The sequence below is a fragment of the Fusarium oxysporum genome, chromosome V (genome assembly GCF_013085055.1).
Source record: "Fusarium oxysporum Fo47 chromosome V, complete sequence".
Lineage (NCBI taxonomy): Eukaryota > Fungi > Ascomycota > Sordariomycetes > Hypocreales > Nectriaceae > Fusarium > Fusarium oxysporum.
Window position 1 is genome coordinate 1,989,204 of NC_072844.1, and position 27,991 is coordinate 2,017,194.

Below are 27,991 nucleotides of genomic sequence, written 5' to 3' on the forward strand. Positions count from 1 at the left end.
TGAAGAGCGTCAAGTATGAGCCAAGAATGACGACGAAATAGGGTTGAAACGGTATCTTGTAGAGTTTGTTTTCATAGGTAGGTAGATAAATAAATAAATAACTCATCTCAACTCAACTCAATAGTGATCTAAAAAATACGCTCAGTTCTCCTTCCAAAGATGTCCTAGCATCTTAAACGTGGTGGTGGAGGTCTTTGAGTGTCTATCCGTGTCTCTTGTCCTTGTCTTGGGCCTTGGCCTCTTCCGTGGCGTCATGTCTGAGGCCTTCTATACCCGAATCACCAGAAGGTGTTATGTATAGTAGGTCTAGCTGAAGGTCAAATCAATCCATTCTATGTGCAGTACAGCACAGTAGGTAGGTACATTGCAGTCTAGAAAACTTGCTCAGTAAAGAGGCGTATGTATTACTGTAGGTCTCACGGCAATGCACAACACACATGGTTTGGCATGCCACCCGCCAGAGCCTCACAGAAGGACGATAATTTTTTAGACCAACTCCTAGATCCTCTATGGATAAGCCACATGGATACTTACATGATAGCCTCCGTACATGTAATGGCCATGTAACGCGACAGCAGAGAATCCGGCCAAGCACTTGCAGACACGCGGCACAGAGGGTGAGCCCTTTTATCTTGTTCTCGCCCGTGTCACCGTCACCATCACCGTGCCTGTCACAGCCATTGTGATACAGGAGAGTAAGGGAGAGTTTCTCATCCACATCTCACCTCCCTCCCTCCCTCTCTCTGCCACAGACTGTATGTTATATAATCCTTCCTGTGCTCCTGTCCTACAGTTCAACTCGCCATACAATAGGGGAGGACCAGGGAAGATCTTGGAAAGACGTGCAGATCGCGTGCTTGCAGCCATGTTTCTGATCAAGTATCACAAGAAACAGCGCATACGAGGCCTTGTGGAATCCTCTCTTGCATTGCACATCCGTCTGGTGGATTTGTTCGGGTTTGGGTGGTTCAGGCATCAAGACATATTTATGTATGTCTGGTCTGGGGATGACTTCGCAATCGCACGCAGACAGATCTTTTGATGTATTGTTGTACATGAAAATGTATCTGACATTACTGATACTGTGCTTGGGTTTGTCATGGCCCATACAAGTATCGGATGGAGAACCTAGCATGGGGAGTTAACATAATATCTATATCAGACGAATAACTAACACTTACACGTACATGACTGATGATCTCATAATGCTTTTATGATGGTAACTACCTTCTCGATACTTTCGTCTTATCTTGTCTTGTCTCGTCTTGTCTCGTCTATATTGTCTTGTACTCCGTAGCCTATCCAGAAACTCACATCCTCAACACCATCGCCAGCAACTCAGAAGCACATGTACATGCACGCACGTTCCCGTGTCCGATGAGTCCAAGCAAGCTACCCGTTCGTCAGATCTCCCGCTCGTGCCTTGATCAGCCTCCCCTCCCGTCCTCGTCTCCCATGTCCTACCCCCTATTGTCCTGTGTAACTCGGCCTGTCGAACCACTTGCTCACTAATGCCTCCAGTGCCCTGGCCCGCATTGCCTTGTTGGCTTCTGTTTTAAAAGTCACATCCCGTACAGATGAGCTGGCACCCGCTATTCCCGTCTCGTAGTCCTTACGGGGAATGGATGATCTCGAAAAGGGTAGAGGAACAGTTTGCTTCATACATTCGATCCAGCACATACTAACAAGCTGGGTTGTCTGTCTATCCGCCTGTCTGTTTGTTTGTTGTACCTGCAATGCGCCCACTTCTTCTAAACACTAAAGCAAGACACTGTAGATCTATGCAAGGCCGAGATATCATGATGTACTCCTAACCCACCAAGGCAAATGATCGTCCCTCATCTCCAGAAATGACTAATTAAGCTTCGCCAATCTTTCGATAGTCTCGATGCCCAAGTGGCAAATACTTCCGTCTCTGCATCCGCTGCTTCTATTGGGCTGCGTAAAATGATACTCAAGCTTACATTCACACTTGCAGACTGTCACAGGGATATGTGCACATTCGAGTTCGGCATAGTCACTTTGTGATTTCTCTTTTACCGCCCTTGACATCTCCTTTGCTGTAGACTCCCTGGCCTTGTTGGCGTTGCTTTCAGCGATAGGCCTAGACACATGTCCTTGGTACCTTCAATTTACTCCTCTTCATGCCAAGTAATCTTTCCGCTTGGATACATGCCGTAAAACCATTGTAGTTTTCCTCCCAGTATAACGAATCCCACCCCAAATAAAATTTCCTATCTCCTCCGTAGGAGCAAGGCCAACAAACACCTCCATTGCTGATGTTGCGATGATTGCTCTCCGCTGCCCTCCGTCCACCCCAGTAATTTCTCCACTATCGTGTGGCCCAAGAAATCTCTTTTGTCTAGAAAGTCAAACCTCTCTCCACCCATGAATTCAAAAGTTACACCATGGTAAACATGGTGTCCATAATTAGACAAACGCCTGTTATGCTGCGGGTCCCTGCTCAAAGCCCAAGGTATCCCAGTTATAAAAACGTATATACAGAGAACGACGCAAAGTCGCCGTTCTGTGGATCGGGTATTATTAAACGTGAAGATGTGTGCGTATGCGTGTATGTGTGAGGCGAGTGTGTATGTGTAGACATGCGGGTTGCGAGCTGGAGTTCAAGTCATTCATGGGACAACCGAGCACCTATCCACAATGCCTTCAAGTGCCCATGAGCACGTCGTAATATAGCCAAAGCCATCAAGCCAAGGGCCTCATTGTCGATGAGCCTCATCTTTAGGGCGAATCGACCTCGCCTCGAGTTGGCGTTTTCTTTCCAGTTTGGCGTAATGCAACCCGCAGGCGTTGCAGAGAGTCCGGGCTCCATCAGGTCCACGTCGCCATTCAGGGGTGTCGATTCGATTGCAACTGTGGCATCGTCCAGGAGGAGCAGCACGCTGTCCATCATCAGTTTAGTGTTTAAGAAATTAATCAGAGCCAGAAACTTACACCTCGACGCTTTTTAACTTCTGTGATACCATACGCTGGCTTCATTCCATCGCCGTACATGTTCACGTCGTGCTCTTCCTCGTAAGGTCCCTTCATCTTGGACCCTTCTCGGGCTCGTTCGTTCTGGATCGAAGTTTGCACCAAGTCACGCACTTGCTCCAGTGATCTCTTGACAAGTTCGATATTGCTGAGCATATCGCTAACTTCTCGTTCGGTAGGCAGTCGAGCTGGGATAGGATGAGCTCCGTGCTGTTCTTGAGCGATTCTGCTGTAAGCCTCGGCAAAGTTAAAAATCGTACGAGACGAGGTGCCAATCTGTCAAAAGTCAGCGTTTTATGTTCTTGGTGAAACATGCAACTCAGGTGACTTACTCGGCTCAATGAGTCTTGATAGTTCCAGCTTTCGTAGTGCCTGTCAACTGTAGCTTCGTATCTGGCTCGGGCATATTCAGGGTCGTCCACATGAGGAGGCGCTCTAGGATCGTAAGATCCGGGAATATGTGGTGGCATTCCGTGTCTGGGGGAAATGGGATACGCAGGCAGAGGCATTTGACCTGGAGGCAGCTGGCCAGGCTGGTATGCGACAGGAGCTGGAGGGGGCGGAGGGGGATGAGCGTATGCACCATTGAGTGGGTGGTGAGGTTCAGGAAGCTTCTGCTCGGGATGGTGGTGGTGGTGTGGAGGTAGATCAGCTTTGGCCGAAGGACTCTGGCGACGGTCAGAGACAGGAGGGAGCGATGGTCGGTTGCTGAAATGAGGACGAGGAGAGTCCGCAAACGCAGGTCCATCTTGCCGAGGAAAGGATGAGGTCGGGTGGAGAGGCTGAGGAGACGAGCGCTTCTCGGCCTCTGGGAACGATCGGGGAGCTGGTGCGAAGGGCGACGGCAAACTCGAACCTGACTGCAGACCCGGCGCATGTGCAACAGGATAAGGCCCAGGTTTAGTGCCCTGGATGACCTCCGAGATTGAGGGCAGCGACTGGCGATTTGAGGGCTCCTGATCGTCGGCTGCTTTTCGAGGTTCAGAGATCATGTTGGCAATACTGGCAGCACCAGAGCTGGGTTGTGAATAACTGGAGAAAGGCGGTTGAGGCTGAGGTTGGTAATGGGCGGCCGGTGTGATGAGGGTTGCCGTTGCCATGGCGGAAGGTTCTCGATACGACCTGCCCAACAAGATATCCCGCGAGTAGGAATGGTGATGGCGATGATCGGAGTATGGTTGATCGGGTTGAGGTGGGTGGTGTATTTGGTGTTCTGAATTGGTTGCAGAATGACGGCTGTAAAGACAAGAAATGTGTTAATATGGGAGGGGCAGACAGAAATATGAATACTTTCAAGTCGGGATTCAAACAGACCTTTGCCTGGCTCCAGAGTCAGCCGCTTCCATAGCGGATCTGGTAATTACTAACGATGATTTGGGACTGTTTTAAGGCCGTAGATGCATCTGACCTGGCTAGATCCGGCTGGGGGTGTATGTGATGGGTGAAGGAAAACAGCAGTACGAATAAACGGGGAGGGGGGTGGTAAAGAATGAGGTTCCAGTAGTAAAAGAACTGAAGAAGCCAGGAATGGGTCAACACGGGACCAGGGTGGGAGATGTGACAATGGACTCAGGTGAGGGTTGGCAATGGGGTGTCAAAACGGGGAGGGGCCGATGAGGCGAAATGAAAAGAGGCGAAGAGAGAAACAAATAGTAGGTACCAGGCTAGGCACAAGGGGGTGGGTAGATCTGGCGTGCGATGGACAAGCGACAAGGGCCCTCGTGGTGGCGCTGAGCGGGACAGTGGCAGGGGGGTTCCGCCATACATAGAGGTCCTGGTTCGGATTGGGTTTGTTCTGGCTGGCCGACAGGGGCTTGCTTAAGTTGGCTTGGGGTCGTTCAAAGGCTGGCAGGGGGAGCGCCAAATTCAGGATTCCTCAGAAGTGGGAACGAGCTTCATCTATTGACGATGATGCTGCTGATGATGATACTCCTCCTCCAAAGGACAGGGCGAGAATCCAGAGTAGCGCAAACTTAAGGAGGTCGATTGCCGCGAGACTGATCCAATGGCCGGGGTCTGGGAACGTAGCGCTTGGAATGAGGAGAGAGAGAATGGACGAGTGGAGCTAAGAAACCGCGCACTGGATTGCACCCGTTGACGGCGATGTCGAAGCTAGCAACTTGACTGCGGAAATGCTCAATCGATGAACTTTGTAGTAAATACTGGCTCGACACGACCTTGAAAAACGGCTGGTACGCGGCGTGAGATGGAGTCGAATTCGGGTATTAGTATGTGTCAAAATGGTTGATCAGATCCAGTACTGAAATTTGCGATTTGACCACAGTTGATGCAGATGCGGTAGCGTTCGTGGCTGTATATCTCAATGTTTTGTTGTTGTTTTTAGTCTTGATATTTCGAATTTGATGTTGGCCTCTTTTTTTCTTCCGTCTCCTCTGGGCTGACTACTCTGTCTCCTGTGCAAGCAACTAGACAGGGATTGGTTGACTCGCAAAAGAAGGTACAATAGTGTACACAGACACGGAGCCAGGCAGCGCTGAGCCACTAGAATGGCGGGCAAGGACAAATCCTGCTGCTGCGGACGGTGGTGTCTCTGCAGGCGCTTGAGTCAGCGCGGGGATATAGAAAAGCACAGTATAGTATAAACGATGTGGATAAGAGTTGAAAGTAGAGAGAAGGAGGATCGAAGATCGAGGGTTAGAAGAGAAGAGCCAGCAATCTATTTGTTGCTGCGGGAATGTGGAGGTGGGAAAAGGTTGGGAAAGAGGGAGGTGTTGAAACACAAAGGGCAAGAACGGAGGAGGAAAGAGAAAGGAAGGAAAGAAGACTGCGTGCGGGTAGTCTCGAGGGAACGCAAGGTATAGTTAGAAGGCCCCAAACCCAAGCAGCACAACCTCCTGGGAATCACCAACAGCGCACTACAAGGAGATCAGATGTGAGATCGGCGCCTCCATTGTCATCCATTTACCATCGAAAATCGGTGGCCTGGGAGAAGCAAGCAAGCATAACCTATACATGGGAGCCAGCGCACGCCTTGCCCGGGGGAGATACAGATCAATTCCGACATCGATGCATCCATAGTTCAAAGCACGCGCATATTGGGGAGCGCAACAACCATTTCTGCAACATCCAATATGTACAATACGTAGTGCACCAACCTCCAACCGGGGGAGCTTTCGAGTCTGTCAGTTTCCTCAGTGCATGGATCGACCGGTACAGTACCGGGGGCCTGCGGCGCGGTTATTTGTCAGAGATCCTTATCCAGATCACCCGATCAAATACGGCAATGCTCCTTACCGAATCAACGATGTCCTCTTTGCATATAACTATCGTTATGAGAAGCCACCTGGGTATATCGTACTAGAATTGTCAATGTTACCCCTGGAACCATGACCCGAGCAAGACATCGAGCGTCACAAACAAGTCGATCAGCAAGCGCGCCTCAGCAAGCGTTCATGCTGCGGCGTTGATTTGTGACGCCTGGGGGAAACGGTCGCGGGTAGAGATACCGCCCACGCGACAGGGATTTCAAGTTCGCTTCCACTGGCTAGGGGACACGATGGCATGACGGTTTACGATATGGTATGGGTGGGGAGAGGAGGGCGGTAGGGATCCGAAGAGAATCGATCATGGATGTGTGGGGCTTGGAAGAACAAACAAGGATCAGTGACCGATGAAGCAGACAAGGGCAAAGGTTGAGAAGGCCATGTTGCCCTAGGGCTGGCTTTGGTATCTCATCTATAGCAAGATCTCGGGGAACTTGCATCTCTTCACATGCCATGTTCGTCATCAGTATGCATCCTTTAGGATGCCGTAGTCACCAGCCATCACTGCGCCGCTGTCGCTGTCGCTGAGGCTTTAGAGCAAAAGGTGAGAGTCGAAGAAAAGACGAGACACTGGTGTACTCTTCATCATTGCCGTCGATTCAAACACTGACCCAGGCTTTGCACCAATGGCTGGGGCATGACGATAGCCTGGTGCAGTAGCGTCTAGGCTTTGGAGATCTCCAATCTCAAGTTCTGCAAAATGGTACGACTTCCGGGGGCCCTTGCTCCTGGGGTCAGCAGCGGTCTGGTTTTAGTAGTCCACAAACAACACAAGGAGACGCCCCCAAACCACACCACTCAAATGTGTGCTTATGATTTTTTATGAAGCTCCCACATGGGCACGAGCCATCTTTGTTCGGGTCTTTTTTCAGCGTCGTATCGCGATGAATAAAAAATGAGGGCAAAATCAGCGAGCGAGTCACTACTGGGAAATTATAACTCGGCACTGCTATTTCTCTGATAGAAAGAAAAATGAGCACATTGGAAGAAGATCCCTGGCTGGGAGGCCTTGTTAGAGTGGTTTGCAGTGAGTGTTATTGTTGAAACTTAGCATTCTCTCACTGAGCTGGAAACTTGTCTCCCATCGGCCCATCACATTTCGATTCAGCACAGGTCCCCTGCCAACTGTATTATACAGTTGCATTATCCCCCATCCCCTGCCACAATGCGCTAAGGGCGTGGGAACTAGGAGTGCAGCGCTAAATTGAGAGAAATAGGGGCAAAGAGCGAGAAACATTACATATGACGGCTCAGATGGAAGATGCGCGAGATTGACATACGGGAGGTAGAACGAGAAAACCCAAGGCTCAAGTGTCGATGTCGCTGAGGAACGACGGGCAAGCTGGGTGATATTGCAAACCGCATCGAGCGTCTAGGAACGATGGGATGAGCAACGATGGTTATGGTGATTTTGGCAACGAGGACATATTCAAAGCATTGATGCCAAGCCGCTTCATCAAGTCCCTAGAGCAATGACGAACTGGTGAATGTTGGACAATGGACGATGCGCGAGATGGGCCGCTTCCCATACTCAGATTGGGTGCCCCATTGTATGGGCGGCACCGCAGCCAGGTACGTCAGTGGGCAAGGACCAGGCCGTCAGCATCTTATGCCCACCTGGCTAAGGAGCAGGAGGTCTCATATGGAACCCGTCGAACTTACACGGAAGAAACTTTGTCGAGCTACCAGACTGCACTTGATCTGAGCCCAGCACGTGTACCTCGCAGGTAGTCCCTTGTGGGAGAAACCCAATCCGAACGGCCCCCACGGCTCCGCAAGGATGGTCCATCCGCCACCATGCGAAGTTGTCGACTGGGCGCCGCTCTGGCGGATACACATTACCCAGGTAGCACAGCAGAGATGGCCCGCGGACCTAATCTCTCAAGATCAGACACGCCCTCGATTAGTGCGCCGCCATGATGAACGTGTGGTGGGCATGTCGCCACTCCACTCTCCTGACAAGCCAAGATGAGATGAGATGAGATGAATACGTAGATGCCATGCTTGCGCTTCGTCAGTACTAACGTAGTGGAAGATGCTTCCATTAGGCCCTCCAATACGTATCGCCCAACGACAGTCCGTCATGTTTCAGCCGATTGTTAATTGCAGATGGCTTTTGGTCGATAAATTTGACGAGTATAGGATGTAACCCTCAGTAATGGCATGCCCTATGCATTTAAGTGCAGACCAATGCCAGACCGTGCCACGGCATATCAAGTCAAAGTAAGTCTATCGTGTAATACCAACTTCAGTTCTGTCCACTGCTGAAAGACCTGGTGATTGCATTCGTCGCCTTTCGAATAACAGGCACATGGCTTACTTGCCTCAGATCATGAAACTTCAGGTCAAGCAGAAGATCGCATCACTAGCCTGCCCCTCAAAACGAATGCTGTGGAAGACATAAGAGATACTAACGCTACACGGTATAAGTGTGTTGTGCATCACTGTACATCATATCGTCATATCCCGGTTGCCCGATCCATTCTCACCCCAGCATCATCCTGGTGGTTCATCGCGCATTCTCATGTAATCTCCGCCGACCCATTCTCACTGTCCTTCCAGAACAGCATACAAAATAGGAAAGGCGCGTGTACCCTTACTGTTCTGTGAAGCTTTGGTCTTCGACGCATGTCAAAGCTCGTTTTGATGCTTCATTTGCCTGGCGATGAGCCTCGTTTCTCTATCATCTTGGCTGTGACCCTCAGATGTGACCTTGCAATCACAAAGACCCTGACTGAATCATGATCTGCACGGGCTCGTGCCATTAATGTGGTAGAGGTGAGATCAATGTCGCATATCAAAAGAACCTAGAACAACATGGCACTGCCGCAGTTCTCCAGAAGCCTAGAAGGGATGCTTTAAGCACTGGCCTTTTCTTGACGTCGATGAATTGCTTAATCTCCTCCGCCAGGGTCCTGTTCCTTGGGGACACGCGAATTTACCTCCATGCACCTCTAGGATGGCAGATGATGCTCCCACGACATGGGTCTCCCTGCTAGTTACCACCATGGGTGGTGAACATCCTCCCTTGAGAGAGATATCATTCACGATGCTGTTTCCAATCGCTTGGGACTGCATCGGCTGTGCCGCTGAATAGTCAATTGCGTCTGTCTTGTCATGAGCTTAGCGAGCAGCAGACTGGGTCTTGTCTGGTTATTCGTCACTCTGCCATTTCTCCAAAGTGTGGAAAGTATCTTTTCACTGTCGACGAGTTTAAACATGTTCTTAGGAACATCCATGACCCCTAAGGCCTGGCCAAAAACCGCCGTGTCACGCGACCTAATTTGCGTATGTAAGAGTAGCATATATGTGTAGGCTCGTCATAGCCGATCTTGCCCAGGTATCGGGAATGCGGTGACTTTTGTAGGCTATCACATGCATGCAATTCCATTAAATGCTCCCCTTTTCATATATGGTGAAGTATCTCGAAGATTATAAGGATCCTCCTGCCTGGAACCTGACCTCAAGTACTTTGGCATTGAGTAGTTTTCGATACATCCAGCCGACATTCTGGTAAGCTGGCTCTCCGGATCTCATACTATTGTTAGCTACATATGATGGCGTTAGATATCTTGCAGCTCGCCTGTTAACTACTGCAGTGCTACGGCGTTACGTTGCTCAATGATGGGACTAGCACGACTCGGAGAATTCTGCCAATGCAGTACCAGTACATACATACTACGTACGTCCTGTGCTTGTGCCATCAGGAATCGCGTTTCTAGCCGAACTTGCTCAGGGATGCCTTATTGATGTTACTCACCGGAAAACTCTGCCATGTCAAGTACTACTGGCAGGCAATCGAATTCAATCAGTAAAGGGGACTATGCCTAGTACAGTGTGTATGTTCAACAGGTGAATGGAAATGGAATGTTTCTAGTCATTCTAGCCTTCCTTCCTCTCCACCACTGAGGGTGAAATCCAACGGTGTAGGCAGCTGAGGCGCCCAAATCGCAGGGCTGCTGGAAAGAAAGGCCTGCCGAAAACTGGAGCAGCCCACTTATTTACCGAACCGATGGAAGCCCCAATTGCTTCCATTCTTCGAACGGCAGTCAGCTCCTAATCTGTCCAATCTGGCCTAGCTTGATTGACCTTCAACATTAAATCGACCCACCAAGATCAAAAGAGCACGATGCAAGCCTCGAGATGCTGGGTTTCCTGCAGGATCACGAGTTTTCATCTTAAATCTCCTCCTTGCTTTTTCTTTTTTCCCGTACCCACCCTTAAATCCCGAAGCTTTCTCGAAATCATCTGGCGGCAAAGTCCATCATTGTTCCCAAGTCATACGTTTTCTTGCCATATTGCGATCCGATCCGGCCTGTTCCCCGGGTCATGATGTATTTTCTGCCAGTACTGTCTTCTATAGCCGCCAATGTGCAAGCATTTGCCTGTTCGTGGATCTATTCGATCGTCTAGGTACTGTATCTGTACCACCTGTCTTCCATGTTCAAAGGCCCTGGATACAGCGAATCGGATAGCAATTTGTCCATATGTTTGACAGTAGACAAGCATGGTGACTCCTTGGCGAACATCGGATCCGCATACTCGTTGTGTCTTGTATGCCAGCCGCACGGGTTCGATGGCTAATACGAGAATTACTCGGCTTGTTTATGATGTTGCACTTGTTCAAAACGGCCAATATCTTGCCCATCATCATCACAAGAACATTAATGTGCACATGGAGGTTCAGACACTTTCGATCTAGGGTGCCGCCCAGTGAGACGACGGGACTTGGGCTTGTGCTTCCGTCATGCTGTCCTCTCTGCTGTATGCAGAACTGTCATTAACGGTCGTCTCCCCTCCTCGACCCGTAGCCCAAGGGTTCCTATTTTCGTTGAAAGACTCAACCACTGTTCATTCGGCCCCGACATCTTGAGAGACACCTCAGACAGCCGAGCTTTCCCTTCATGTGATACTCGACCTTCCAATATGCACTTGACAGGCATTAGTATGCACAAACTGACTTTCACAGACTACCTCGGCATGAGGTACAGAGCAAATTCTTCAAGGCAAGAAACATTCAACGAATCGCTGGCCCCTACCTGCATGTCGAGTCAGGGGTGTCAGGTTCGGGAATAGCAGACATGAACTAGAATAGGGTGCTCAGGGTCATGCATGCATGCTTCGCCCGGCTGAGCAAAAAGAGAGGTGCCCGACTTGCCCGACTCCCACATTTTGCAATCGGCAAAAGCACAAATTCATTATCTTTTTTTTTTCTCTTGTTCCAGCAATGCGGATACCCTCGTCTGTTACGGATCATCGTGGGCTATATGTATCTCAAACCTATTTATATCGGGTAAAATATCGCGGGGAGATATCTCCGGCAAATTTATTCTTACCAGAAGACTTGCAATACCAGTATTGAACCGTCAAAACACACCAACCCAACGCAGTTACACCGCCCTCCTTCGGTTCGAGCTCGTGGCGTTAGGCCAGAAGAGAAAGTCCCAACGGCCGGGATCTAACGCTAGAGACAAATCGTCGATTCAAATGTGCCGAGATGGTCGATTCTAGGTGGTCAGCCAATGGCCAAGTAACCGTTAGTTGATTGTTACTGGCTAAAGGCATGCTAGGCCCGGCCTGCGTGAAGATGCTGTGCTGTGCTGAGCTGTGACTGTGACTGTGTGACGCAGGACGGTAGCCAATGTCGTCAGGGACTAGATCTCGAACATTGTGGCTATCCCCTGCGCTGAAGGGATATCTAATTCCTAGTAGGCCAAGCATTCATGTGGAAGCGATCATGAGATCCCCACGATGCGGCGTCGTGCACGGTTGGAGGTAGAGACCAATTCGAGCCACTGGCAGCCTGTCTTCGCCCACCATCAGCCTCAAATGCGTGTCTTTGAGTTGCAACTAAGCCTTCCTTGGACAAGCCACCACACGCTGGATATTGAGAATCGGATTGGGCTTTGTGGGCCGGCACAGCTAGATCTCACACCGTGGCAGGCTAGGGAGACTAGAAGCCTAGAACATCGTCTACTGCAGCGAAGGCTTGCGAGGTGGTCTGATGTCGATCGCTCTGTGGGACTACAGTACAGTAAGTATTTCGCGGTAGTCGACCAAGGCAAGCTTAATCCTTGAGCACTAATGTAGCCATCCAGCCTCCCCCGATAACGCCCACTGGCTCGCCGCCTGCACACGACCATGCAGTTGTACGAAACAGCCATTGTTATTGTTATTGCATCCATTGCATATGATAAAGAGGCAACAGGTGAGGTTCTTGAGGATGGGGGGTGCGCGGCTGATAAGGTTGAAATACATCAGCTTTGCTGTTACACAGCCAGCTCATCAGACACTTATGGATTCTTACATATTTGTGACCCCTGAGCAGTCACCAACTGACCTTGGGTTTCATTCCCTTCAAAGGTACAGTAACGACGAGAACAATCCTTTCAAGACTTGCATTGTACAGTAGGTTCATCCCCCCGGACAATAGTCCCGGTCGGCGGGAGTAGCGGGGGGCGTTTTATGTGATGCCATCTTGATTCACGCCTCCGGACGGTACGTAGGTAGGTACCATCTATCTACTGAACTAAGGATTGCGGGCGCGTTTCCGCACACTACACCAGATCAGATGCGCCCGTCTCAGCTCGGTCTACTAATATTAAATTGTCGATTTCTTGAGACGGACGGGACACACTGCAAGATCCAGGTACCTCGATCCGCTATACCCCGAGGTATCGTATCGGCCGATGCTATCCTGCATCCTGCATCCTGCATCCTTCAACCGTGACGTTGTATCAACCACCGCGGGCACTTTGTCCCGCAGCGCTGGCAACACCCAAAGAAAACGGAGTCGCCAGATCCAATGGTTTAACTGGAGTAGACTATGGCCCCCGGTAGTGAGTAAGTCTCCCACGATGTTGCATCGCTCACTGCCCGTTTCCTGTTCTCGTATCCAAGGTGCTGTACTGCACTGGAGAACAGCCCCCTTTGCCTTGTGAGGTCTCATCCTCGGGGTTTTTTTTGTTGCTTTCCGGGTGGTTTATCTGATGACTGGTAACCAATGACCTCCTTGCAGGTGGATCTGGAGTTTAACTGTGGCCGGGGGCCTCAGAAACGTGTTTGACTTGAAGCTAGCAGACTTACAAACTTACAAACAGGTAAAAGGTTGGTCCATCCAAAGGCTACCATTACTGAATGCGGATGGCCTCTCCACTGGGAACACACGTGGTAGACCGCAAATGCAGGGCGACGGGCGAACTGCCTCTCGAATCCCACCAACTGGCAACATTCCACCCGTGCAGGCGAAACGCTTGCACTATAGGAGAAGGCTTTATAATACGTACTTTAGTTATATACGAACTGGAGACAAGCGTTCTTTGATGATAACCGTCGCCGTGTCCGAGTGTGGGTCCGGGGCCGAATGAGACGGCTTGGAGATGTCAAGCTTGTTAACAATGCAAAAGTTCATGATCTCAGAAAGAACCTCGACTACTGGCACATGATATCACGCTCGAGAAGCAGATTGTGGAGAGATTATACTGCTCGAAGCTCGGGCAACTTGCCTTGTTGGCCGTAATAAGAATTCACACGCGTGATGGAGATGGTCCACATCCATAACATTTCTCTCCTTCCCTTGGGTTCCCTTGTCCTAGGAAATATAGATCTACGCATCGGCTCCTGGTATTGATGCAATCTCTGATTCACATCCGTTTGACAGGCATCTCTTCCAGGGCTAATCGTTGCTTTTCCCCCGAGCTTTTGAAGTTACCATAGGTCATAGATACGAGGCCAAGGAACCAAACTTTGTCGGCAGTTCGTCAAAGTTTATTATGAAATCTACCGTATGGGATCTGCAAAGTGTCGATTACCTAGAGAACTCTGAATACTATAGTATGCTGGTCTCGACCAAAAGACTTTGATTATAGGAATTTCAACTTGTTCATGTTTCGCATAACGATGCTACAATGAAGTCCACCTTGTGTCATTCTTAACAGCACAGGGTCTTGCTATTGGTAATTCTGTTTTGTTGGATCCTTCTAGCCTTCCCAGTCAGGCACCCCGTTGAACTTTACGGGAAAAACGGGGCAATCTCCCGCTGGGGCTTCCTTGTCCTTCACCGGGCAGTTAGTGTCATGCCAAATTATTGTGACAACCGGTTAACCTAACTTCAACTAACCAGACATTCCACCTTGGGAACCATGGCCGCGTTTTGTCAACTCCACGAGACAAGACCAACGCGCGCTGTTGTAACGATAATGGCCAGCGGCTGGCTCTTGATTGAACCTCCCCGCCTTCTCGTCCTCATCGATGACGATCCACTTGCCGAATCTCGTTTGAGAATCAGCTTTCAATATTCTTAGTCCCTACCTCCACGTGAGATAGTCAAAGGCAAACGCCTCTTTGACTGCATATCGTCATCAGCAGTGATATGAATACCTAGCCAGCCATATGATATGCACTCAATGTCATTTTGAACTAGAGCCATCTCGCTGCCACTGTTGAATTTTGAAGTTCAATCCGACTTCGGCTGGCCTCAAACCTGCGCCAGCCCAACCGTTGTTGATCAGCGCGAGCCATCGGAAGTGACAGAGTGGTTGCCGGCATGGATACCTAAAGTGTCACTTTGGTAAATCACCCCCGATGGGTCTCATGCAAGCGCCGCCGCTCTCTACAGACAGTACAGGAGCCTGAAAGTTTCAATCCCCGGCTTCCAGCCCTCCGCCAGGGCCCCCTGGCCATCAACTGGCCTCCTTTCGATCTTCGCAAATCGACTTTGTACATGGGTCCAGCGATGGTTCGCAAAAGTCGCTCTCCATGATCCCCTAAACTAACAAAACCGACAATGCAACGGCATCTTTTCCTAAAGGAACCTTATGCATTAAGGATTCATGCTGTTGAGCACACTCAGACACACGTCGACAATGAGCCCCCCCTTGCCTTCGCATTGGATGTCATGGTCGTTCTGACAGGTCTTAAGACTAGCCTAAACATGGGGGTGCTCTCGCGGCACAGATATCGTATAATATTCGCCGAGAGTTTAACCACAAACAGGTATTCTGAGGTACATCTCGCGCAGTCAACTTAACCCAAATGACCCCCGGACCAATGTGACGGGCGTTGGCAAGGTCTTATCCAGCCGTACATAATTAACGCAAAACAGATCTGATATGATCAGTGGTTGGTTAACGGCACATCCCTCCACTCAATATTCTCTGGCCAACCACGCCCGTCCCGACGTACCTAAGTGTGCGCTGCAGCTTCTCGATTCCAACGGTCTCGATGATGCACAGCACTCAAAAAAGCAACGAATAACGTTGATTGACAAGGCCAGCTCGTCGCCAGCCCCTTCTCGAGAGCCGATTTGTGGACATGCTTGTCATTTTCTTACAGTATTTCTTGAGATGCTGATAAGTGCAGCATCAGCAATGTGATATGGCGAGTCATTCGGCAGTATTTTCACATCGTGCATGATGCGTTGCAAACCCCAGACTCAATCTGAGATGCCGTGTCAAACTGAACTGGTAATCACACCCTCTTCTGAATAAGCGTTTTGACACAATCAAGCATGAGGCCTCCACTGTTCAATCGTATATTTGCTATGTAAAGCTTACTCTAATAAGATGCCAGGAAACAGTAGCCTCACATGCGACGCCTTGTCAACTGCCGACAACGAAACATGGTGCTATTCTCGAAACTAAGCATCTCGCAATGGCGACTACCGCGAAGACCTTTGCGACCCTTGTGCGGACTGACAATAATCGTTGATTGGGTGTTCAGCCCTCACGAGCAGAGCAAGATTTTGGGGGAGTAAGACCGTCCCCACGGCACATTCAGCCAACGCCAGCCGATCGGATCACGGTAGAATGACGTGGCCGTGCTTCCACAAAGAGGCCCCCAGATCGATTCCTGATTTCTGGGTCTACACCTTGAGTCCTTGGCCTCGAAACATTGCCGAGGCGCACACGGAGATGCAGATGGAGATATCCACCACAGTGCTGGTGACGGATTCCAATGCTACGCCAAGTCCTACTGTGTTTTGTGAGTTGACAGGGGTAGGGTGCGCCCGAAGCGATCGGTGAGGGTTTAGGAGTTGCCCGTGGCTTCTCCAAACGCCAGATTCCCGCTCGGTCAAGGTCGCTAGTTGGTCATCATATTGAGCAGTCAGATATCCTAAACGGATTTGTGAGCTGTTTGCCACTCGCGAGAGGGATTTGTGCATGTCACCACCATATTAGATACCACGATCATGAAGAAGGTACAATATATTTAGGCTGAAGACCAGCGGCGAAGCATCTGACACAACATATCGTGCAATCATTCCAAAAGGATGGATTCCCATTGAGCTCAGGAGAAACAAGGACAGGGGTCTATCGACCATCAACACCAGGACGGAATGGCGGGAACCCTGGGATCTGGCTTGCTGTGGGGCGGATTCGACAGTGCGATCGTCTGATCCCAGGGCGCCGTGCGCTAGTGAGATCCTGCCCGTCCCGGGAGCACACCACACCGCTTTCAGTGCTTCCATACACCCCTTTTTCGTGAGGGTAAAACCGATGGCCGCCAGTGGTGTTCCGAAGCCTACGGGCCACCAGCAGGCGAAGTCTACGACAACAGTGACACTTCCAGACTTGATTCATCAGCTCCATGAGTTCGATATATGCATAGCGGGTTAGGGACTGCGTCAGGGCTGCAGAGAGACACAAGAGACTTCTGAAAAATTTGAGATCCTGGGCCCACGCATGGATACGTCGATCGCAGAACTCCATTAGCTCAGCATGTCAAACATGCAGCAAGACCCTTGGAACCTACCAAGCTTCCTGTCCTGGTAAAAAGGGAACCAACGAAGACTACCGGCCGGTATACCATCACCCACCAGTTCTACAAGTCTGTGCCGTTTGCGCTTTACCGCCTGCGCACGACAAGCGCCGAGGGTTGTGATGTACTGAGGTCCTTGTGGTCTTATCAGAATTGGCAAGTTATTGGCTGCCATTACTCAATATCAACCTTAATGAATGCCAATGCAGTCTTGGCCAAAAGCAGTCAGACAAATCACCACTTTGACTACTGTTGACTTGACTGGCAGTTCTGGACCCTCCTTTATTCAAGTTATGAGCTAATAATGCTTGTGCAAGTGTACAGTATATTTGCACTATCATTAAAGGAAGGGTGCAAGTTGCGGACTTCAAGCCACACCACGCCCGGCAACGTTTTCACAATACGTATGTGTGGTGCTTTCTACTAACCTTGGCATTGAAGAGTGGCCTGATTTTGCAGAAAGCCACTATTGGGCACTTGCACGGACTGCCCAACTCATCCTAGCTCCGGACCGCTTTGACGGTTCGTCAGCCTCGTTGGATCGTAATCGCTCGTGACAAGGCTAGCGGTCAGAACGTTATTTGCATCCGTGTAGAAATTGGCCATGAGAAATAATCTACCAAGCAACTGCCGCGTTCCGGCCTTGGGCTTTGAGTTTTACGAGTCAACGGCGCTGGGAAGCAGCTTCTAACCGAGCTCTAAGCGTGCGCCACCAAAGATTCACGTTATGGAGAGTTTTACGGAGTCTTCTCATTGCTGGTTTTTGAATTATGGAGTATTGGCGTCAATGGCTTCGGGCAGTATTCCGCACCAGAACTCTCAACCTCTTGAACTGTTTATTATCTTGTCATTCCAAAGGAACGTTCTCGAGCTAATAAGGCATCATGTTTGCTGGAGCACCTAGTTGATAGCCGTACCATGGCACGAGAAATTTGGTTCTCTTCCCGCCGATCCGTCGTCTCAGCCTTGCCAACCCTGGCTAGAAGCCAGACTTGACTGATAACTTATTCTCAGCCGACTGAGGCTTGTTTGCTTCTTCTACGGACTCTCTCAAAGGAAACTTGGGACCAATCATATTAGCTGGGCTGGCGTGATCAATCATACGATATGCTGAAAAGCTTGTCCATCGGCTCTAGGAGACTTTTCTTCGGAGGAGTGATGAGATGCGATAAAATTGACCAGTCATCAAGCTGCGAATTACTAACAACCTCCAGTTTCGGATGATTGACGTTAATAAGTATAGATGCAAGCAATATGGATAAGGGAATACAATGCATACGACATGGCAAAGAGTAATTGATGGGGGGAGGGAACCGAATCAAGCCCTTTCCCCCCAGCTTTCTATCCAGAAAGTTCCTCACGCCGCAGACTTTGCCGGGGCTTTTGACTCCCAAGAATGCCATCGCATCTCGGCTCATCTAATCGCAATCGCATTGCATCGTATCGTTATCGTATCTCATCTCCCCAAATATCATGGCGGGGTGCCACCCTGGGAGCTGGTTGACACCCCACTAACTACCTAGGCACGCCCCTTGATTCTCCTTCCTTGACTCAACTTCAACATGTTGATTCACTTTGATGCTGGTCTTCCAAGGTCAAGGACAGACTAAGAAACATCATCGACGTGTCCATCAGTTCATGGAAGAAAACGTCTTTATTGAGAATATTCCCCCCAATTCTGGCACCAATCTGAAGTTGGGCTTGGGGCTATACTGTCACCATCATAATCACATCCATGAAGAATGGTGCCAAGTGACCCTGATCAAGCACACGTCTTGAATATACACAAGTCGTGCCAGTTCACGAGACAACACACTGGCCATCGTCATGAGTCAAGTTAAACATCAAAGTGAACGCCACGCATGATAGGCAGTTCCAGAAAACCCTTGGAGAAGAACACCAAGCAGTGATTTAGTTGAGCCAGAGGCGTCAGACAAATGGGAGAACTGCCGGCCTAGCGTGTCCTTGATTTTTGGTATCTTGTTTCCCATGATCGTGATCATGACCATGACAGAAGGAAGCTTTTGGCGAGAACATCACCACACCATACCATGACGAAACTTGCTCCCCGGCAGTCTCCATCACGGTTCATCCATGTCTTTGGGTTTATTTTCTAGCTGCGTTTCCGTCGGGTGATATCTGCATGCTCTAACGGCTGCCTTGCTTTTTCCACGTACGTTTCGTAGCCTAATCGTCCCACGAATGCCGCATTAGCGCGTGGAGTTGTATGTGGTGGCCGTCGATGTTTGCTTCTTCTTCATCTTCCTTTCCGTCCAGGGAGTCCCCTCTGGCATGCGGACATCCTTTCAAGGCAAATTTGCTTTTTGCGCATCCCTCTTCAGTTTACCATGACATGATTCTGGTAAACCGTCAAGGACAGACATTGCAATCTTCATCTTCGGCTCCGCACCCCGGAATTGTAACGGAGATCAAGGGCTGGGCCGTCCTTCGCGTTGACTACCGTGGAGCTCCTGGCGCAAGGTCAAAGAGTTGCAAAGCGGGCCCTTTGAAGGTCTGTTTGGTCTTGTATCGGACCACACATCCCAAGGGTCTGAGATCATGCACTTGCTAGACTCCAACTTAGTCATGTCGAGTGTTGAGTGTGGTCTATCACCTGTTGGTCTCTCGTGTGACATGAGTGGAAATGGAGTAACCGTCAAGGTAGGTAAACCCTTGTTAACATAGATGGCATTCTAGTCATGGTCATGCCGTAACTTGCACCTGAGGGTGTGAAACTGAAGTCTGCGTCTTGATCAACCGGGACAAGTTGCCATCGTGGCCAGAATGCCCGTTTTACTCAACTCGATCTCGGCCAGACGAGTTTCCGCGCGTTAGGGACAAGATATGGATACCCTTATGGAATTCATCTAGCAGACCCATGGGAATGGCAGGATGCTCTGTTGGGAACGACTTGCCCGAGACTATTGACGCTCTGGCTCGTGAACTGGCCATGGCGTTGATAAGATCAAGCCCCAGGACCCTAGATTTACTTCTCCTCGGGTAATTGCGTCGATCATTCTGGATGGGTGCTGTGGTTGGCTAGTTTCAACTCAATAGTGAGTTGACTCGCAATTACCTTGGGACCTTAGGTCACCTTGGTTAGTGCCTAAGACTCAGCTGAGACGCTAATTACTGTATCTCAGATCCCGCACGTACAGTATCCGCACGCATCAATCAACTGGCTCATCGGCAAGGGCTTTCTCTCCCTCACTCGCTCGCTCGCTCTCACCGCTGATGGCGCTGTCGAGAAACGGAGTCATTCACAGCGCTAGAAGGCCCCTAGATCAGCCAAGAAGAGATGATGTGGGAATTTCGAGACAGCGGCTCCGTGACCGATCCAGGGTCCTCTGATTCAAGACTCAGATCGAGCGAGGTCCTCTTTCTGGTATATCAATGGATATTGTCTGGCCCAGTGGGGTTGAAGCTGAGATCAGGGCGAACCCCAGCCGCTTCTCCGGAGCACAGCTATACTGAATCGGTGGTGGGTTTCCGAGCAGCGCATATGTGGGCAGCGCTATGGATGCGCGCAGCATACATCCATCGGTAGGCATCCACTGTCAATGCACAGAACTTTCAGGTCTAGGGAGTGAGTGAGAGTGAGTATCAGGGAGAGCGAGGGGGCTCCTGTCGTGGGCAGGGTGAGGCTTACGAGCCGCCAGATTGACCCTGCATGCAGCTACAAGCCATGACCGCCGTGTCTCTAACTTGGCACTTACTTGAGACAAAGCAATGCCGACTACTGCAGATGAGATTGAGCTTGAAAGTCTCCTGCCAGATTGGGATGTCATTTGGACTCTATACTCTTAACTGAGCTGACTGTCTAGGTAGCTAACGGAGTGCTAAGTTATTAGTACACAGATTGGCTCAGTTGAATGATGCTAGCTTCAACATTTTAAGATGCACGAACCATCTTCTCTCGGGAGCGTTGTGCTTTCGCTTCAGTAGTCATAACAATCTCCTTCATGTATGCCAACATCAGATCATATCATGAGCAGACTCGCTGGTTGCTTTTTGTCTTTGCCGCTTTGATCCAGTGTCATTTGGTCGTGCACGATGGCGATGTGGTTGGAAAACCTTGCTTGTTGTGCAAGATGGCGACGGTGACGGTCATGATAATGGGAATGTGACTCTTTCTCTTCTTGGCTATTCCTTGTTACCTGAGTGAGTAGACTTTGTTTTCTCGTCCCGCGCGGCATGTGAGATCTGGGTTCTTTGATGTGATACATGTTGTTTTTTGTTGGTTGGCAATCCCCATAATATGATATGACATAACAGAGTTGGCCGATGGTTGGTGGTTGGTTTAGAGAAAGCTTCTGGAGATTACATGCGTATGTGATAGATTGTTGTTTGTCTATGGGTCTGTTTGTCCTTGTGGTGCATTACGTGTGACCTTTTTGAGGCTCGGTTTCATCTTGAGGAGGTTGTCGCGGTGGTTGAGGACTGGTGTCTAGGGTAACCAGGAACTCTAAGTAAAACACGTCCATTCTTTACTATGTCAGACTTTCCGTCTTGTATCTCGCTGGTCTCACGTGGATTGATACAGGAGCTGGCTCTTTACTTGATAACACGTCAGTGCGGGATCTGGATGGATGCCGTTCCTGGCTAAAGCAACATAATCCAGTATTCCATTGTTCATGCATGAAGCCATAAGCAGATATGACAACTCGCAGGCACGATATAGTACCTGACTCCTATCGAAGCGTTCCAGAAGCACGCCAGCATACATAAAAATATGGTGAGGAGCAAGATCCAGCTGCTCGTTTAGGCATAGGGTAACTACCTAACTCGTGGACTGTTGAAGCTATACTCGACCGTCCATAAGTTTTGGGCAAACATGTTGTGGCGGCTAGCAAGTCATGGAAACTCTCAATAGGCTCATACATAGTTTGTTTTATGATGCAACAATTCAATGCATTAATTAATAGAATCAACATGTGGTACAAAAAGATAACATCTCGGGGCAGATAGAATGGGTGACCCGAGGAAGCAAGACTAGGTTTTATGAACTCCCAAAGTCTTCCAGAGTAAATTCTAAAGTGCAAACACTGAACGACGATAGGGCGAGTTGTAAAGCCACAAGATAATTATACGGCACGTCATTTGTCGTTGCATATATCGCAGTGTCATGGCAGCACGTAAAGTGGCTCCAAACTGGAGGGCAAGTGTCATAAAACATGACCTCCTCGAGGCTGAGGAACACAGGGTTTAAAGGTTGGAGTGCGAGTGAACGCAATTGGTATTAAAAAGCCAAGAATTTGCCGTACTGTAATAGACTGAGTAAGCTTGAGATGGTGTGACTGCGTTTCATGTATTGAAACAGCAAATGGTGACTGTACTCGAAACGGAACAAGTTATCAATATAGCAGTGAGAGAGAACACTCAAACGCCGCATGGCGGCCGAGTATTACCCTGAGTATCTGCACAAGTCACTGAATTATTCTGTCGTACCGGGAGAGGGAAATAGAAACTGATGCATCGAGCAGCGAAGGATTCATTGCTCGCGGTCCATTTCATTGATCATTCGTAGGTATCATTAACCTCCTCTCTTGTTCTTCCTTCCATTCCATTTCCTTTCATATTGTACAAGATAGAGAGAAGGCTTATTGCTGACGCTTCTCAACACCCTCACGACCAACGTTGCTCAGGTCCACCTCCTCGCCCTTGGTAGCGGGCTCACGGAGACCAGACTGAGCGGCAGAGTCGGTGCCAATGGGGCCCTCCTGCTTGCCAGCGCCGACGTTGACGGTGCGGGCATCAGCGGACTGCCAGTCGGAAGCCTTAGGGGGCTGATCGGGGAGAGGGAGGTTGGCCTGGGTCTCGGCGATCTTCTGGTCCTTGGATTGAGTCATTTTGATGGGGGGGTTTCTGAATGATTGTTAGCATTTATTCCTGATACAACTCGATATTTCGGATGACACTTTGACTTACTGGGTTGGTAGTTGTGGTTGTGATGATGTGATGTGATGTGATGTGATGTGATTTGGTTGAGAGTTGAGAGTTGTAGAGTTGGAGATGATGATGTTGAACTGACGAAGCTTCTCAGAGGTCCTTTAATACCTATTCATTCACCGAGAAAGCACATTCTCCATAATTACACTCTTTCCCTCCAAGCAAACGCAAACGCACGCACACGTACACGTACACGCACAAACAAACACAAACAATGAACTCATCGCGATGCCATTTGCAATTCTGACGTCAGTGGTTCACTGACGTCACAAAAACATCACCACGCAAAATGCTCCGGCCCTTTCTCCACATCAAAACATCATCTTTGACGTTACATGTTCCACGATGTTTCTGACAGATTCTGCATATCTCAGAGATATTACTCGACGACCCACGCAAAGTCAGATCGCGGATCGACCCCATTCAATATCCCGGCGAGGAGACTACAGGGATCACAACCAAGGCGATGCTGTCACTGCTGTCAGGTACCGAGTCAATACCTTGGTTAACCTGACTCGGGACCCAACGAGCACGCGACATATCAACCTTAAACCAAGGCACTCAGCCAGTCAATCGATGGATTCACCAAGCCAAGTATCTAAACCCGAACCAAAACCGAGGCTGGCACCCAAAACGCCCCCAGTGCAATGTCATTGATGCAGTGCAGTGATTGTAAAGCAAATATCAACATCCAACATCCAACATCCACCACCCATTGTGACGTTTCAAACCCCACTACCTCAGACACAATTATGAACAACTCATCCCTAACTCCTCCCTCCTTCAAGCTACTCGTCGATCCGTCTCTGCAGATGTGGGCTTCTCCCCTGCGTCTGGGTTGAGGTAATCTGCGTCTTCAGCAGCTTCGTATTCGCCAATCAAGTCTGCAACAACTTGGCGTGCCTCGTCAAACTCGTTGAGGTTCTCGGAGAACGGTGCTGTCTTCTTGTATCCTTCCATAAAGGCATTACGCTTACGCATGCCATCGTACTGCCTCAAAATTCTCTTGAAGAGCTGTAATTGTGTGAGCTACTGTGTTGAATGGAGTAAGTAAACAGGAGGTCTTGCATACCGTCGCAATACTTGTGTGGTTGGCGAGCATAAGACCGCTTACACGGTGGCTCATGGGGATGTATGGACTTCTCTTCGTCAGGGCAACTTGAATGCTTGCAGGTCCCCATGGAATGAACGTAGCCAGCCGTCGTTCTCGGATACGAAGCAGACTCTTGTGAACATCCGTCGGATCAACTTCACCCTGAATGACATTGAGAATGGAGATGTAGCAACTTTTCTTGCCGGGAACAGTAGACACCATGCGGTTCTTGGGCTGCAGTAGACGTCGCATCACATCCAACACTGTCGTTTTGCGAACTGTCTTGGCTTGCTCGACTTGGTCACCGGTGAATGGTGTGTAGGCAGTCATGAGGAAATGGCATCGAGGAGTTGGGATGAGGGAGGCTAGGATGCTGACAAGATCATTGTGCATGTAACCGGGGTATCGAAGTGTTGTTGTACTGGCAGACATGACAGTAGCAACCTGATAGTTGTCAGTGCCTTTGCTTCATTTAACACATCTCCTAACACTCGTGCTCTTGCTACGTGCATAGCAGGCAAGATTGAGGCGGCAGCACTCACCAGCTGGTTTGTTTGTTGAAAGGATGGCTCCTGAACATGCAACCTATCGGCAGCAATGTGTGATAAAGCACCATTATCCAAAACGACAACAGAGTCGGCATTTTGCGTCAATCTTCGCATAGATAGGATACTGTTATAAGGATGAACAACAACATCGCCAGCGTTCGTTGTGTCCGGGAAGACTGAGTACGTCTGGATGATCTTCTTGGGAAACCGATCGTTAAGCCTCTCGAGGAGGAATGAACCAAGACCTGATCCAGTACCGCCAGCAATTGAGTGCAACATCATGAAGCCCTGGGGTATGAAACGTCAGTAAGCAGGTTCCGGCCGGCCAAGGAAGACTCACCTCAAGAGAGTCACTGCCATCTGCCTCTCGATCAATCATCTCCATGATATCCTCGTACACTGCCTCACCACTCTGGTAACCATCACCCCAGTTGTTGGCGGCACCAACGCCGTCTTTGCCCACGTAAAAGTTCTCGGGGTTATAAATATTTCTGTAAGGTCCAGTCTGGATACCGTTGATGACCTGCAGAAGCTGCTTAGCACTCGGTCGCCTTGTTATTATGGTCAAAGACGCACCCTCGGTTCCAGATCAATCAGGATGGCTCGGGGAATGTATCTCGTATCGTCGCTCTGGTAGTAAAAGACATCTTTTCGGTCACCGCCTTCAGTCGCAAAGTCTTCTAGGTTTCCATCTTGGCTGATGCCGTGTTCCTGGCAGAGCTGTTGCCAAAACTGGCTTCCAACTGTGCACGAATAGAATCAGCAACGTTCGATATATCTGAATGCGCATGGCTGCAAGAGCAAGTCGGAAGACGGCGGCGTAGATGCGGGCATATCGAGGGAGCAGATAATGGTATGTAGATGGCGGGGGGAGATGGGTTATAACTAACTGCTGTTGCCGCACTGCCCGGCCTGGATCGTAATGATTTCCCTGAGAATTGGTATGTGAGTATCTGAATCAGGTCGTTATCGACCGGGAGTATTGAACTTACCTGGGCATATTGTTTAGAAGCTGAAAAGTTGTTGTTTTAGAGCCAAATCTTTTTTCTCTCCGGGCATCGTCTTGGGGAAACTGACGCGACGCGTGCCGCACTCGTACCTGCCCTGAGCTTCTCTCCCTCCAGGGCAGCTCCCCTACTCCCTCCCACCTGCTGATCCCCGCCCCCGCGTTTCACATGAGCCTTGAGGTCACTCACTTGGGCATTTACAATTTTGAGTCTCACTCATCAACATTGGGCTGAAAGGAAGAGTACCTTAGCTCAGCCTTACTCTTCAAGATTGCTGACCTAGTAGTGATTTATTTAGTACCTCTAAGGTGGATAGTTTATGTATGTCCCAGTTACTCTCCTCTTCGTATACTTTCTTCTTGTTCCATGTTTCAATTACAACTACAATATGACGACTAATAACTTCAAACATCCCATCACTATTGAAACATCAAACTTCTCCCAAGGCCCTCTCAGCATAACTTGTTAAAAGCAACTTTTGTATTCCATACACTGATCAAGTCAATCTTTGCCTGCTTGAGCATTCCCACGAAAATCACAAATGTGACTTTACCTGCAAAAAGAAAATATAAAACGTCGAATGCTTGACAACGCCCGCAATGCTGCTCCTTGCACCTTACCTTTCTATGTAAGCACCTAATGTCAGAGTGTGCTTCTATATACTATTCCCCAGTTCCCTCCACATTACTTCTTATTATGGACCTTGTTCTGCTCCAAAGCTTCTGCAAGCTCCTTAGCCATGTCCGCCGTCTTGACCTGAATCATCCAAGTCTCAAGTCCGTCACCCTTCTCGTTCGACGTGGTCATCTTGACGTACTTCTTGTCAGCCTTGTAAGACATGTCGGCGAGGACCGCTCGGTTCATAGCAATATGTCCACGGGGCTCTGCTCGCAGGAGAAGACGGACAACACTCGTCTCCTTGTGCTTTAGCAGTCGAAGAGCTCCTACACCCTGTACCGACCACGGACTCTGAGACTTGGGCTTCTTGTCATCCGACTTCTCGCTGGCCGGCACAAACTTCAACACCTTTGCCCGTACATCATGCATGATATCCTCGTCCTGCTCCAGATTCTCGGCCAAGTTGACCTGCTCGTGCTTCTCGCCTTCTTCATCGCCTCCGGCGGCTCCTTCGGCTTGGTTCGAGGGTTCCGGGGTCCCGCCAGCTGGTGTTGTGGCCAGGCTAGAGCCTCCCCCAAGACTGAACGGTGTGTCTACACCCGTCGCTTTAGTGGGGCGATTTTCCGATGTGGAAAAAGAGGAGACTTACTGGTCCCGGTGGTTGAACCACCAGCAGGCGGTTGAAGGTTGCCGTTCTGGTTGGATCCAAATGTTGGTGCCGAGTTTTGCGCTGGCGAGGCTCCTGTGAAGCTGAACCCTGGCGCTCCTGTAGATCCGGACGCCCCTCCAAAAGCAGGAGCATTGTTATTACTGCCTGCTCCAAAGGCTGGGGTCGATGTGGTATTGCTTGCACCTCCAAATTGGAACGGATTGGAACCTCCAGAAGGTGCGGTGGTGGCCCCAAAGCTGAACATGCCTCCAGGAGCTGATGATGGGGTAGAAGCTGTGTTACCTCCATCATTGCCTGAGGAGAACGGATTGTTGAACGATGAAGAAGCAGAGTTTCCTCCAAACTGGAAACCGAACGATCCTCCAGAGTTGGTTGAGTTTGCGCCAAAAGACGAGCCTGCATTGTTAGCAGCAGGGGTCGTTGAAGCACCGCCAAACAGAGGTGTAGAAGTGCCTGAGCCACCACCAAATGAGGGAGCAGCAGGAGCTGTAGAGGCGCCACCGAAGCTGAAGATGGGTGCGGCCGAAGCCCCAGTGCTTCCACCGTCGAATGCCTTCTTGGCCGGTGATGGTCCATCCTGCTTCATGGGACTACCATCAAGCGCGGCTGCACCAGACGACGTAGGCGACTGAGGTGCTCCAAAGAGGGGCTTGTTCGCACCGTTGATCTTATCAGCACCAGCGGAAGGCGCCCCGAAGCTGAAAATGGGAGCCGCAGCAGGCTTGTCTGCCGTAGGAGCAGCGTCAGTCTTGGGCGCCGTCGCATCGCCAGAGTTGGGGGCACCAAACAAAGGCTTGGCAGTTGACACCGCGGCATTGCCGAACAGGTTGGTGGCGGTGCTTGTAGGTTTTGCACCAAACAAAGACGTAGCAGTAGTAGACTCTGCACTGGGAGCACCAAAGAGTGAGGTCTTAGCGGCATCATTGGTAGCAGGTTTGGCGCCAAACAATGTAGATGACTGCATCGAGGGTCCGCTTGACTCTGCAGGCTTGCTTACGGCACCAAACAGATTGGTAGTGGGCGGGGGAGTGTTGGACTTGTCGTCAGACTTGGTTCCAAATAAGCTTGTA

At 49.8% G+C, this 27,991-nt stretch overlaps 4 protein-coding genes across 4 annotated transcripts; all 4 read right to left on the reverse strand.

Annotated features, from left to right (window-relative positions):
- Positions 1-2,651: 2,651 nt before the first annotated feature.
- On the reverse strand, positions 2,652-4,449 carry FOBCDRAFT_35308 (uncharacterized protein). Its single transcript, XM_031184037.3, has 4 exons — positions 4,309-4,449; positions 3,327-4,230; positions 2,956-3,270; positions 2,652-2,903 (listed from the first exon to the last, which is right to left on the reverse strand). The coding sequence occupies exons 1-4, from the start codon at positions 4,338-4,340 to the stop codon at positions 2,721-2,723; spliced, it is 1,434 nt and encodes a 477-aa protein (XP_031039679.3). The 5' UTR covers positions 4,341-4,449; the 3' UTR covers positions 2,652-2,720.
- An 11,691-nt stretch (positions 4,450-16,140) lies between these two features.
- Positions 16,141-17,250, reverse strand: FOBCDRAFT_260838 (uncharacterized protein; the record flags this gene model as incomplete). The annotated part of the gene is made up of 3 exons (XM_059611268.1): positions 17,031-17,250; positions 16,461-16,799; positions 16,141-16,391 (listed from the first exon to the last, which is right to left on the reverse strand). Exons 1-3 carry the CDS (start codon positions 17,209-17,211, stop codon positions 16,141-16,143), a joined length of 771 nt encoding a protein of 256 aa, XP_059467210.1. The 5' UTR covers positions 17,212-17,250.
- A 5,184-nt stretch (positions 17,251-22,434) lies between these two features.
- Positions 22,435-22,924, reverse strand: FOBCDRAFT_35318 (uncharacterized protein). Its single transcript, XM_054704613.2, has one exon. The coding sequence runs from the start codon at positions 22,883-22,885 to the stop codon at positions 22,637-22,639; it is 249 nt and encodes an 82-aa protein (XP_054560588.1). The 5' UTR covers positions 22,886-22,924; the 3' UTR covers positions 22,435-22,636.
- A 640-nt stretch (positions 22,925-23,564) lies between these two features.
- Positions 23,565-25,671, reverse strand: FOBCDRAFT_35321 (Tubulin/FtsZ, GTPase domain-containing protein). The gene is made up of 7 exons (XM_031184049.3): positions 25,619-25,671; positions 25,517-25,557; positions 25,203-25,369; positions 24,967-25,149; positions 24,621-24,914; positions 24,058-24,522; positions 23,565-23,999 (listed from the first exon to the last, which is right to left on the reverse strand). Exons 1-7 carry the CDS (start codon positions 25,624-25,626, stop codon positions 23,769-23,771), a joined length of 1,389 nt encoding a protein of 462 aa, XP_031039691.2. The 5' UTR covers positions 25,627-25,671; the 3' UTR covers positions 23,565-23,768.
- Positions 25,672-27,991: the final 2,320 nt, after the last annotated feature.